Source organism: Desarmillaria tabescens, assembly GCF_030435595.1.
Source record: "Desarmillaria tabescens strain CCBAS 213 chromosome Unknown EV420scaffold_42, whole genome shotgun sequence".
In the NCBI taxonomy this organism is placed as follows: Eukaryota; Fungi; Basidiomycota; class Agaricomycetes; order Agaricales; family Physalacriaceae; genus Desarmillaria; species Desarmillaria tabescens.
In genome coordinates, this window is record NW_026848341.1 from 246,830 (window position 1) to 258,984 (window position 12,155).

At 47.3% G+C, this 12,155-nt stretch overlaps 5 protein-coding genes across 5 annotated transcripts; 2 read left to right on the forward strand and 3 right to left on the reverse strand.

The window, feature by feature from the left end:
• Positions 1-1,638: 1,638 nt before the first annotated feature.
• Positions 1,639-3,263, reverse strand: EV420DRAFT_854108 (uncharacterized protein). The gene is made up of 4 exons (XM_060483729.1): positions 3,133-3,263; positions 2,731-3,068; positions 1,904-2,676; positions 1,639-1,853 (listed from the first exon to the last, which is right to left on the reverse strand). Exons 1-4 carry the CDS (start codon positions 3,193-3,195, stop codon positions 1,777-1,779), a joined length of 1,251 nt encoding a protein of 416 aa, XP_060326433.1. The 5' UTR covers positions 3,196-3,263; the 3' UTR covers positions 1,639-1,776.
• A 62-nt stretch (positions 3,264-3,325) lies between these two features.
• Positions 3,326-5,155, forward strand: EV420DRAFT_1567442 (histone chaperone Rttp106-like-domain-containing protein). Its single transcript, XM_060474114.1, has one exon. The coding sequence runs from the start codon at positions 3,469-3,471 to the stop codon at positions 4,918-4,920; it is 1,452 nt and encodes a 483-aa protein (XP_060326434.1). The 5' UTR covers positions 3,326-3,468; the 3' UTR covers positions 4,921-5,155.
• A 20-nt stretch (positions 5,156-5,175) lies between these two features.
• Positions 5,176-7,849, forward strand: EV420DRAFT_854207 (beta-glucan synthesis-associated). Its single transcript, XM_060483730.1, has 6 exons — positions 5,176-6,304; positions 6,355-6,902; positions 6,966-7,113; positions 7,169-7,351; positions 7,410-7,571; positions 7,628-7,849. The coding sequence occupies exons 1-6, from the start codon at positions 5,515-5,517 to the stop codon at positions 7,687-7,689; spliced, it is 1,893 nt and encodes a 630-aa protein (XP_060326435.1). The 5' UTR covers positions 5,176-5,514; the 3' UTR covers positions 7,690-7,849.
• Positions 7,558-9,886, reverse strand: EV420DRAFT_1712324 (uncharacterized protein; the record flags this gene model as incomplete). The annotated part of the gene is made up of 9 exons (XM_060479648.1): positions 7,558-8,113; positions 8,168-8,205; positions 8,233-8,304; positions 8,346-8,527; positions 8,586-9,098; positions 9,150-9,280; positions 9,331-9,541; positions 9,594-9,715; positions 9,766-9,886. Coding segments are annotated over 9 exons (1,494 nt in total), but the record flags the coding sequence as incomplete, so codon positions are not given.
• A 178-nt stretch (positions 9,887-10,064) lies between these two features.
• On the reverse strand, positions 10,065-12,154 carry EV420DRAFT_854227 (uncharacterized protein). The gene is made up of 12 exons (XM_060483731.1): positions 11,805-12,154; positions 11,709-11,759; positions 11,559-11,659; positions 11,372-11,457; positions 11,170-11,312; positions 11,071-11,113; positions 10,991-11,017; positions 10,862-10,931; positions 10,745-10,810; positions 10,450-10,684; positions 10,124-10,386; positions 10,065-10,069 (listed from the first exon to the last, which is right to left on the reverse strand). The coding sequence occupies exons 1-11, from the start codon at positions 12,045-12,047 to the stop codon at positions 10,264-10,266; spliced, it is 1,188 nt and encodes a 395-aa protein (XP_060326437.1). The 5' UTR covers positions 12,048-12,154; the 3' UTR covers positions 10,065-10,069; positions 10,124-10,263.
• Position 12,155: the final 1 nt, after the last annotated feature.

Sequence of the window (12,155 nt, forward strand, 5' to 3'; positions counted from 1 at the left end):
GAGAATAGGTTGGAGAGTGAAGAAGTGCCTTGGATGTTGGCTTGATAGACGTTTTGAGGACTGTACATGTGGATACGGAGAGCTTTCAAGTTGGGGTTTCTCGCAATGATGCCGGGTAATAAACCCATCCCCGCGGCGTGATAGCAGTCAATGAGGATACCATGAATACACGTCATGTCTGTGAAAAGAGAAAGACACTTCCAGTGACATTTCAGGTCAACAGCTATTGGCTTATGAGGAGCTAAATGCATAACAGTGTCGATAAAGCGTTGACCAATGGGACGGGTGACATCCCAACTTCAAGGGCTAGCCATCAGCGTTTCAAATTTTTACAAAGAGTGCTAAGACCCACGTAATCTTCTTCAAAGCTACCATGAAAGGAAGCGATGTGTAAATCCGCTCCTCAAGGCGGCGCTGAGACTTGATTATGCCATTCCAAACAACCTGGTGTCTTGGCCTACCGGCTTTATCAGAAAGTGAATGTATCCAAAGGTGTTTGACGTGTTTCCCGATAGATAAATTCTGGCCTCCAGGAGTTACGATAGCTTTAAGGATGGTGAGATTTTGCTGATAGCGATCAACGTTGTTGAGGTATATATGGATCGTGTTGTATACGAAAGGAAAGGCCAGATCATCGAGATATCTGCATGCCAAGCGACAGACTTTGACGTCTTCGGTGGGTAGCTGAAGAAAAAGAAGTTGGTTAGAGCCAACACAGTGAGTGCAGAAGTGTTCAACTCACATGCTCAAGTATTTGTGAAAGGATTTCTGGAGGTAGCTGCAGCATTTTTAGCTGAATGATATTCCTGAGGCCTCGGTTTACCCAGGTCCTCCAGCGCAGACGCCGGAGTGCTTCAAGTAGCGGGGAGAACCAAGTAACGTTTGGCGTGCCGGAAAAGGCTGTAAGGTCGGATATTCGGACCGACCTGCGGGCCTAGGCGGGGATAAGCGGCGGATGCGTAAAGAAAGTGCTTCAATTTGGTTTCAATATCTAAGTAAAAGACCCGCGAAAGAGAATCCTAAAGGCTGAAACGAACGCCGTGATGCAGGTATATCATTAACCGAGCCGTAAATCATCCGAACCTAAGCCGTACAGTATCTGAGGACCATGTAAGTAATACAAGTTTTGCGGCTCTGCGCCACCGGCATCCTGTCTCCCCCAGGCAGACCCTCAAATCAAGACAGTCGAGACTTGAAATAGGCTGGCATCCATGATCCGACTGCATGAGATGTTATTGTGAATACGCTAACAAAAAACTTCTGATTTGTGTCGTCTCTGCTCTCCGTCAATTGTATGGCACAAGTCTCTCCCACCTCTTCGAAAAAGGGGGTAGTTAAAAGAGCAGGAAAAAAACAAATCTTTCGTCCCTTCATGTTCATATCATAGCCAAGCATCTTTTGTCGTTCAGAATCCCATGCCAGCAAGATATGCAAACCCCCTTTAGTCATGTGTCGGCGCCAGCTGAGATACCAAGAATACCTTCACCTTGAGGAAACGATCTTAGATCCTTCATTTGGAGAAGAAAGATCAACTAGCCTGGGCTATCTTCCACTTATTTCCTGGTGCATCAAAAATCCACAGACGACGGAATAAACTTGAAGGTGTTTTCCTCTAGTGAGGTACGAACTAGCTTGAATCCACGACGATGAACGGAGACACGAAGAGAATCTCGCCATTCAGACCCCGGAAGTCGTGTACATTGTCTGGAGATCGTGAAGCGCATCACTTCTATACATCTACAGACGCAGGATTCTATAACGCTGACGTTCTCGGGGTTATTCAAAGGCGGGAGGAACCGTAAAACCTTGAGGTTTGGCCATTGCCATGTCGCGAGGGTACCGAGAATCAGAGTCTGTAATGTTCACCTCAGCGTTATATAACTCAAAATTGAGCCTGACATACTTACGATAATGTTTTCGGCGTTTGTTACGCTGGCATTCTGCAGACCGATAGGGATACGGATATCAGTTAGACCTTCACATTGCAGCAACTCTTCCAACACATATGTGTCTAGACCCCAGACGGTTCCAGACCAAGAAGATGGAAGAACCCATAACAGCTTGATGGTGTTGGCATGCCTTGGAAGAATAGCATGGTAAAATTGCTGCGAATGTGCATCATCATGGTCGGCGTGAATCTTCAATTGCTCTAGGCCATCATAAGAGCCGAGGTAGGTCAATAGGGAGTCGTTTATCCTATTATGCGCATAAATATCCGATAGATGGATTCTCGCGCTGCATAATGAGTCCCATGGGACGTTCGGGTACCCAAAGACTACATCCAGCACCTTGAGGTTCAGCAAATGAACGACCGGTATTTGCTCTTCCAGAGTGAAGCCCCCAATGATAATCAACTCCTCCAGCTGAGAGACTGTTCCTGAAGGAATTTCGGAGAAGAGACACCAGAGGGGGAAGGACATCATGTCTTTCTTGTCCATGTGGATACGAAGAACCTTTAAGTCGTGATTGTTTACAACGAGATTGTACAGCAGAGACCTAGGTCTCCAAAACGCGGAATAAGCATTAATAGTCATGCTATGAACGCAGGTAAGGTCTTCAAATAGTTTGAGGTGCTCCATGGGACATTCCAGGTCAACAGCTATCGGCTTGCTAGGGGGAATAGAGTACATGATGGTGTCGACGAAATGCTGACGGATGGGATGGATGAGATGCCAGCTTAGAGAACTTGAGATTAACGGTATATAAATTGTTAGAGTGTCGAAAACTCACGTAATCTTTTTTAAACATATCATAAAAGGCAGAGATGTGTAAATTCGCTTCTCAAGGCGACGTTGAGACTTGGTAAGGCTATTCCAGAAATTTTCGTGCTTTGGTAGAACTTGAGTATCATCGGTATGCGAGTGGATGTAAAGATGCTTGACGTATTTCCCAATAGACAGACGATGGCAGCGACCTCGAGAAGATACAGCTTTGAGAACGGAGAGACTTTGCTGATAGTAATTGATACTGTTGAGGTAAACATGAATGGTAGCGAAGACGAAAGGATATGCAAGAACGTTGAAATATTTGCATGTCAAGCGAAGAGCTTTTATCTCTTTGATGTTTAGCTGTAAAGAACGTCACTGTTGTCAACACAAAGGAATAAAGCACATAAAGCACGATTCAACTAACATATCGAAGTATTTCCTCGGCGATTTCTGGGGGCAAGAACAGCATTTCGAAATAAGTTTTCATTGGTTGGTGTTGGTTGTTGACGAGAGTTCCCCCGTTAGAGAACGTGGAAGTCGTCGTGTAAGACAACGTTGGCCCAATTTGGATGTCACGAGAGATGATCGATGATACGCGACACAGCTTGACGCGCGTCCAGAGAAGTTCCGGCTTCTTTCCTGCCACCATCATCACACCACGGCGCCACGAAATTTCTTGCATATATCTAGTCATCTCCCTCCTCCAGCTCCTTGTCACGACCAACTGCCATTCAATCGTTTTGCCATAGATTTATCTGTCATGACCGTGGATGAACCACAATTTCTGCGTGTTGTGTCATCTTGTTTACCTGGGGACTTATCCCAAAAACTGAAAACTCTCTCGAAATCTTCTCCCGAGGCAGAGACTATCCTCGATGATGTGATACGGTTCGTCAGTGGTGCAGAATCCGGAGCAGGCGGGTCTGACGGGGGCTGGCATGAGAAACAGGCAGCAGTGAAGAAAGGCCTTGATGAACTGCTCCATCCTGCTGATCTCAAACGTCGACGTGACGCAGAGGGCGATATCCCGCAGACTTCAAAACGACCCAAGCTAGACCATGACGATGCTTCTGATGGATCCCATCGGTTCACCCTTCATTCTGTATCTACGACATCACCCATACGCAAGAAAGTTGACATTGTCGTCCATGATTCTATCATCAAATTTGTTGTTCCAGCATCTCAGGCTGTGGAAGCCGTTGTCCCAGTTTCACAGCTTAGTCGCGCCTTTATTCTCCCAACGCGCGGAAAGACAAAACCTCACTGGACAGTGGTTGTAATATCTACGAATACCACTGCAAAAGGAGCGTCTTCCCCACAAATCATATTTGGTCTTGATGCCTCCGCTCCAAGCCCCTTGTCGACGATAGATTCTTCCGCGGTGAAGAAGATAGTAAACAAGGGGGATCCGACACTGCCAGCCATCAAAGAGCTTCTTTCTCATTTACAAGTGCCCATCTTGCAGCCTAGCACTGAGGTCTTCAAGAGTGCTTGTACAAGTAAAGGCTCTGACGGCTGTCCGGGGATCGAAGCTTATTTGGGGGCGAAAGTCGGCAGTCTGTGGTTCATGAAGGAGGGTATACTGTGGGGCGAATCAAAACCTTGCGAGTTTTGGCCTGTCGAGGACTTGATGGGAAAACCCGACGGCCTGAGGATGATTAGTGCCACGGGAAGGACATGTACCTTGATTCTCACCCGCCGGAGTGAAGGGGACCCCGGAGAAGAAGAGGAAGACGGTGGTGAAGAAACATCTTTCAGCTTGATTGATGGTAAAGAGCAAGATGGCATCAACCAGTGGGTGAAGCGGTTCCAGGGTGCGTTTGGGAAGAAGAAAGGTGAAGAGAAAAGACCAGCACCACTGCCTGCGACCGGGAAGATGACAATAATGCAGATAGGGGACGAGTCAGATGAGGAAGATGAAGATTTCAAGGATGACTCTGACGAACAGGAAGAAGAAGCGACATCTGATTCTAGTGACGAAGAAAACGGAGGTGGCGGTGATTCGGGAAGTGAGGGAGATGCTGAAGGATCAGACGATGAAGATGCTAGCGGCGATGAAGACGAAGAAGTGCTAAAAGAAGAAAATCATCCACTGCTCCGGCCTGGCGCTATGCCCCGTATGTCGCGCGCCGCCATTGAAATGGTGGTTGATATGGTCGAAGGAGACATGCTCAGTAGTGACGAAGACGAAGAAGACGAGCTTGATGATTGAAAGGTGTCGGTATCAATTGTGTACTTGATTTTTATGTTCAGCGCTCTCATCGTCCCTGCATTATAGAGAATGCCATCCTTATCACTCGGTAATGCATACTGAATTGGGGTATTGCACACGCTGCATATTAACTTTGGCTTGAAGCGGTCATTGTGATTTGCTTGTGACTTGACCTACAAATTCGTGAGACCGTAGTCATCGTACTGTGTGACCCTCTTTTTGGGGGGAGCGCCCTAAAATGATTTGAATTGCCTCTGTTCATCAAGGTAAAGTGACAGTATCTGCCACAGTTATTGTTGCCAACTCGACTTCGAGAACACGCGGTTGGAACACTGAAGACGTATTATATGCTGCGGATTCAGACGCGATGGCAGCGGAACAGGAGCAAATGAAATCCCGACCGAGTAACAAAAATAAGCGCCACCAATCTTTGATCAATGACCATCATCGCGACGATACCGACTCGTCTTTGTCGCCGTCCTCGACGATAACCTCAACAATTTGCTCAGCGTCACGTACTATGACGGACCGTGTCAACATGCTCGTGCTTAGTAAGCGCAAAGCCTCCACTTTCTTCCCGCGACAGGCGACACGATGTCGACCTCTACGATGCCTAGGGTAGACGAGTCGTCACATATGCTGCCACCGACATCGAGGTTGACGTCGTCGTCGACCGGGAAATCGACCCTCTTGCAGACGCCTCCAGAAAGCACCAGCCGTGGATCAATGCTTCTGTACGACTTCCTACCTCCACCAAGACTCCGACAGAGTGCTCTCCTCATACCCTCCAATCGTTCCTCCACGATATCCCTAGATTTAGATTCCAAATACCCAATAACTGCACATACACGCGACCACGGACTGATTCCTTACGCCTACGAGCCTACTGATGATTTTGACGACGATACAGAGGAGCCTAAGGGTACCACCAAGACCTTTCCATGGCGTGGAATAGGCAATTTCACGGCGTTGTTCGTCCTCATCGTTGGCTTGATGATGCTGTTCATCTTCTACCCCGTCGAACACTTTTACTCGACTTTGTCCCGTAATGAGGCGATCATTACAAACGTCCAGGTCAATGGGAGTGGTCAGGCTCCAGTGCTGTTCCAGATGCCCTCGCTCATTGATCCTGACACGCCTAGCAATGTACGGACGCGAACAGGATACGACGGAGAGGACTACACGCTGGTCTTTTCAGATGAATTTAACACAGATGGAAGGACGTTCTATCCTGGCGACGATCCTTACTGGGAGGCCGTCGATTTGTGGTATGGGGCTACAGCGGATCAGGAATGGTACGATCCCCGGCAGGTCACCACTAGAGATGGATCACTGGTCATTACCATGGATAGCATATCGACACTAGTCTCTGCTCAAACACCAAGTGAGTATTCTTTAGACAATGGACAAGTATGTCGTACCAACCAGCTTTAGATTCCTCTGCACCTTTCACTACGCTCGATAACCACGATCTCAGCTACCGTAGTGGCATGCTTCAGTCATGGAACAAGTTCTGTTTCACGACAGGATATATCGAAGTGGCGGTAGTTCTTCCAGGACCTGATGAGAACACACAGGGCTATTGGCCTGGCATATGGACGATGGGAAACCTCGCGCGACCGGGATATCCTGCTACGACGGACGGAATGTGGCCCTACACGTACGACTCGTGCGACCTAGGCACCTTTCCAAACCAAACGCTTAAAGATGGATCAGGTCCAGCAGCAGCATTACACTCAGACGCCTCGAGGTCAAAGTACAACTACGAGCTGAGCTGGTTAAGCGGGCAACGGCTGAGCGCGTGTACGTGTCCTAATAGCGATCATCCTGGCCCGCTTCTGTCCTCAGGGTCGTATCGTGGACGAGGGGCACCAGAAATTGATATTTTTGAGGCTGAGAAGGATAAGTTGGCCACAACTGGTCAGGTTGTGAGTCAAAGTGCCCAGTTTGCACCGTTTACTGCAGATTATGTGTATGCCAATGTGAGTTTATCTTGTACCTTGGTGCCGCCTTTTGTCTCTGACGTGGACGTATCTGTTCTACAGTCGACGGATGCTGAATGGAAGATATACGATGAGTCACTGACACGGGCGAATTCATACCGTGGTTCTGCGGTTCAGCAAGCGGTGTCGGGTTTAACACATGTTCCCAGTGAGGGATTCCAAGGGAGTCAGAAGCAGTTCATTGTGTATGGTGGGTCTTATACCAGGTTTCGTAATAGCACCACACTAACCTAGATCGCTTCTAGGCTTCGAATATTACTCTAACCCGAATTCGCGTAGTGATGGGTTTATCACTTGGATTACCGATGGTAAGCCGAGCGTTCGTATGGGTGCGAGTGCCATGGTAGCAGACCCTACTGGAAGCGGGGTCAGTGATAGACTGGTCACAGAGGAGCCGATGAGTATAATACTCAACCTGGGCATAAGCTGTGGGTGGTTCTTACAGGTCATGACGTTTCCTTCCATTTATCTTACGTCGTCGTGCAGCTAACTGGCAAACTATTGATACCTCCACGATGATATTCCCGGCAGAGATGTTGGTCGATTACGTCCGCGTCTATCAACGATCGAATGGGATGAATATCGGGTGTAACCCTACAGGATATCCGACAAAAGATTATATTAATAGCCACATTGAGGCGTACATGAGTAAGCTTAACTTCCCAGTTTTCCACGTTCACCGAAACGTCATCTTTCCTGTGCAGATCCCAATATAACAACGTGGCAATGGGATAAACCCAAGAACTCGGAGTGGGATGGCTGCTAGGCCCCAATTTGCGCTCCTTCACTTATTTCTCTCGTTTAATGGATTATAGTCTGCTACGGACTGCATTGTTTTCTTATCGTCGTTTGCATTATTCTGACTTTCGCTTTCGCATCTCGCATTGTCGCATCATTTGTTGTACCAGATTGATACCTTACTCCACTAGCTTACCCTTTCGTTCCATTTCGGCGTTCCTTAGTTACCCCCATCTTTGGCCTCAGTTAGGTCTTGTATTATACTGTATACGCATGTATGCGTCCATCTGAGAATGTTGTTACACCACTTTCGGACAATGTAATTGCTGAATATCAGTCAGATTCGTACTACTCTTCGATAGCTAAAGGAAAGCTGAATATGTTGGAAGGGTCAAATTCTTTCTTGAGAGCCTGTAGGCGAGTATAATGAGAACCATAATACAGGTCCTGCCCTGAATAATAATCATTGAGTAATGGTGGAACAACGAATAACAACGAAGACTTACAATTATCGAGGCGATTATCAGGATAGTTCATATATGTGCTGAGTCATTTTCATAAACCCACGGACACGGTAAACAGAGAAACCCTTACCCATAATTCCAGTCGCCTGGGCTGTTGGAAATTATGACATCGGTGATACCTAAAGCGCCTCATTAAGCACGGCAATCAAATCAAAATTACAAGTAACAGTACACACCATCCAGAAAGGTAAATCCGTCTTCAGGATAAGGTGGAACAATAGAAGTGGCATACAGCTGCATATTAAACAGCTTATTCCGATGCGCAAAGGCAGTCTGGTCGACCGGAACCAAATTGATCGCCGAATTGCTCCCGCCGTAGAGTTCAATCTCTACAAACCAGAACTACGTATGGAGACCGCATTTGTATAAAATTGACGTTGTGAGGTAGATGGGTACGTACCACATCAGTTGTACTGAAACCAACAGTATCGAGATACGACATGAGCGCGTCAATAGCGTCTTTGCTCAAGGGCGAATCCTCGGGAACCATCAACGATTTAGCATAGAATGTATCATTGATAGGCGCCTGAGTGCTGGTGTTCAATGCACCAAATGTCAAGGCTGCCACTGTCTCTATCCAGTTGCCTTGCGCGATGGTAGTCAATCCCGGTGGGGGAAGCGTATCCAAGTAGGGCTGGATGGTCTCGGTGTACGAGTCGTGCGAACCAAAGTACGCGCCGTCAAGCTGGATGCTCAGGTTTCCTGCTATGTTGCCCCGAAATAGGCGTAACTCGAGACCTAGTGTACTAGGAATACCACTCTGTACAAAGTCTTGAAGCGATGTCAGGAAAGTAGAAGCCTCGGCGACAGACACGTTCCAGTTGTACACGAAGTAGGTGCCTTCTTCGGGAATGGCAACAGTACTGAACTCGTAGGAGGTCACAATTCCGAAAGAAGCAGATCCTCTGACTCCCTGCTCAATTTTTGAGTATCCTATGTTTTTTTTTGCAGCGTCTTTACTTACCCAGAACAACTCTGGGTTGTTCTCTGCAGAGACAGTCGTAATAGATCCGTTGGCTAATACCAATTGAGCAGAGACGACGTGGTCGAGTGTAAGCCCCCATTGCCTAGAGACAAAACCCCACGATCCATGTGCTAAATAAGAATTCTAAAGAGATCAAGGTAAAATATAAAAAGGCGTTTACCTGCATGCCCTCCAAGACCAACTGTACTACAATGGCCATGAGGGATTGCCCTCCCATAGTCATTCAGCGCGAGTGCTATGTCTCCTAGTCGACAACCAGGCTGGATAATCGCCAAGTTGGTAGACGAGTCAAGAGTCACATTTGAAAAGTTGCTCATATCCACGACAAGAGACCCGTTTTTCCCGCCAAGGCCGTTGGCGATGTAGCTGTGCTGTGGGTCCGTAATCGCAACGTGGTTCTGCTTCTACTCCATAATAACTCACCCCTCCGCTTCGAGAAACTACACGGATATTTTGCTCCGCGCCAGCTTCGATGGCAATCGAAACCTGATCTGCATTTTGAGGGTACGTGATGGCGATTGGTTCGACTATGAAACGACCGTTGTCTGTACAAATATAGAATCTTATACAAATTGAGCAGATCAGAAGAGCTTACACACTTGTGCAGCCTTAGGATAGCCGCTATCCTCAGGGAATAGGGTGTACACATTTCCTGCATCCAGTGTCTTTCGAAGTCTTCCGAGATCCTGAGCTATAATGAGATCGAAAGCCTGGAGAAAGCTTAGTATAACGATGGCACTCCGCATCATTAAACATCACGGTGCTTAGGCATTTCATTGAGCATTATATAGGCGGTAAGTACCCGGGTAGTGTCATGTGCGATCTTTGAATGATGGGTAATCAGGATGCGGTTAGCCTTCCCGGTACGCTGCTTTGGCGTCGCCGCCTATCCACGTGAGCTTTAGGTGAGTTTTCACTTGATAATGCCGCGAATACAAGACAATATCACATACCTATGTATAGTTTTACAGAGAGTCCTCCATAATCCAGAATAGCGCACATAAGATCACCCAATTCTGCACTGCATTTGACGGCTTCGTAAGTAAGTCCAAAGAGGTGTCACCAAAACAATCGTAATAATATTCGGAGTCTATCATCGGTACGTTAAGCAGTCGTTAGAGCCTTTAGGCATGTCATTATCGTCCAGGACTGTGGACGGTACATTCAGAGCCTGAGACTCCGAGTCCGAAAAGTGGTCTGGATCAATGGTAGCAAACTGTCCCCAGAACAAGGTCAACAGAGAGGTCAACAGAGAATAACTCATCAGCAAACTACGAACCTGAATATCTCCAGTTGTCGAATATGTCCTTATATTCGCATGCATGAACGAAGCATTCCTTTCAGTTAACCCACTGGTGAACATCGGTGTGGACTCGCGCATGATGGCCCTCCGTGCGTTGAGCGTCCACATCATACTGACTGCATATACTTTAGGGAGGGCCTGTATGAAGGCGCTGGATATGCCCTTGTCGTAGGGGTCCGGAAGATAGGTGAAAACTAGGTTGAACATCGTACTAGTAATGAAACAACATGATTCGGTGCCCCAGCCATGAAAGAGAAAAAGATAAATTTACCATATCAATGCTGGCGTAGCCGTCTGGAAGGTGAGTCGAATTAGGGCATTGATCACACCGATGGTGCTGAAAACCTCGAATGAGAAAATCAGTACTGAGGCAGTATGGTAGACGTACTGAGGCAAAACCTGCTTTCTTGTTTTGAGGAGAAAATACGCTGTGGTGCCAACGAGCATAACATCGCTGGCTGACAAGAGCACGATGGTGATGATCATGACAAAAATGCTGAGATACGACTTTACGCACCGAAAACAGTGGCATAATGTACTGCAACTAGATGGATTATGAGAATTCTTCAGTCGGGATACGGAAGCAGCGCCACCTACGCCAACGTCCCAGCTTCGGATCAGAACGTGCAATATAATACGTCTGGACGGCATAACGTGTTAGCAGAACCGAGAGTCGGATTCACGACGGAACAGTACCGCAACAGCGACCGATCCCACGGAGAACAGATACAAGAACAATATAGGTGTGACTATCCACAATCTCTTGGACACCACGTAGAGACGGTAGCAAAAGTAGGATTGCACATAAAGGGAGATAAGCGAGACCATCAAAGGGTTTCCTGGACGCAGAAAGGTCGGTGAATAGGAGAAATGCGCTGAGGAAGTGGGGAGCACGTGCCTATTTGATACCAAACGAAAAAACGCGAGTTGAGAGCACTTTGCGTGTTGTAGAAGTGGGTTATTTGCTGTGTCCATACAATGGCACTACCTAGGTGTCAGTTGGTGTTCGAGTTTGGAATACGTATACTAACAATGCCTAGCAAGTCTTTATTGACGTGTCGAGTCGATATATGGCGAACTAGCACACCTGAACAGACTTGACGGTAGTTATAATCGCAAGGATTGCAACGGATAGAGTGAGCTTGTACCCATCGGTGGAGCCGTACCAAGTGAAATAATTTGTAAACTTGATTGCGCTTAAGTCATGGCTCGTTTAACGATTGAGAAGGACTGACTTGGGTAAAAAGAGCCCCTTGTAGGAGCATGTCTATACACATCCCAACGAGCTGCATACATCAGTGAATGACTCTGCAAGAGGGGACGCGACTTACCCAAGGACCAAGGGAATATACCGCTGCCTCGTGACTAGGACGTGTCAGCGTGGAACTAAGACTGCTCATACCGGAGAGCCTGGGGACGAGAACCGTCTTTCTTCGGGTGAAAGCTTTATATGTGTGTAATGAGCCCACGATCCGCAGAAGGATCCATGCAAAGAATATCACTTGGTACCCAAGAATTAGAAGGCAATCAGAATTCCTATCACTGTTGCTACAAGAGGGTGTAGGTGGGGTCATAGGTATCCCTGATGCTCCGGTGCTGTGCCTTGTTATAAATTACGGAGTTTGACAATGTTCCCGTTGGTCAAATGTATTGCTCATTCAGTTCGAGCATGTCCGAGGTTT

Bases quoted from the DNA above. Each gene is read 5' to 3' on its own strand.
- EV420DRAFT_1567442 (XM_060474114.1), top strand. From the start codon at position 3,469: ATGACCGTGGATGAACCACAATTTCTGCGTGTTGTGTCATCTTGTTTA.
- EV420DRAFT_854207 (XM_060483730.1), top strand. From the start codon at position 5,515: ATGTCGACCTCTACGATGCCTAGGGTAGACGAGTCGTCACATATGCTG. The intron at 7,114-7,168 runs GTGGGTCTTATA...GATCGCTTCTAG, and splicing joins GAAGCAGTTCATTGTGTATG to GCTTCGAATATTACTCTAAC. The intron at 7,572-7,627 runs GTAAGCTTAACT...TTTCCTGTGCAG, and splicing joins CCACATTGAGGCGTACATGA to ATCCCAATATAACAACGTGG.
- EV420DRAFT_854227 (XM_060483731.1), bottom strand. From the start codon at position 12,047: ATGACCCCACCTACACCCTCTTGTAGCAACAGTGATAGGAATTCTGAT. The intron at 11,660-11,708 runs GTCAGTCCTTCT...AGCGCAATCAAG, and splicing joins AAGGGGCTCTTTTTACCCAA to TTTACAAATTATTTCACTTG. The intron at 10,387-10,449 runs GTTCGTAGTTTG...TTCTGGGGACAG, and splicing joins CGACAACTGGAGATATTCAG to TTTGCTACCATTGATCCAGA.
- EV420DRAFT_854108 (XM_060483729.1), bottom strand. From the start codon at position 3,195: ATGAAAACTTATTTCGAAATGCTGTTCTTGCCCCCAGAAATCGCCGAG. The intron at 2,677-2,730 runs GTGAGTTTTCGA...AAGTTCTCTAAG, and splicing joins ATATGTTTAAAAAAGATTAC to CTGGCATCTCATCCATCCCA. The intron at 1,854-1,903 runs GTATGTCAGGCT...TGAACATTACAG, and splicing joins CGCCGAAAACATTATCGTAA to ACTCTGATTCTCGGTACCCT.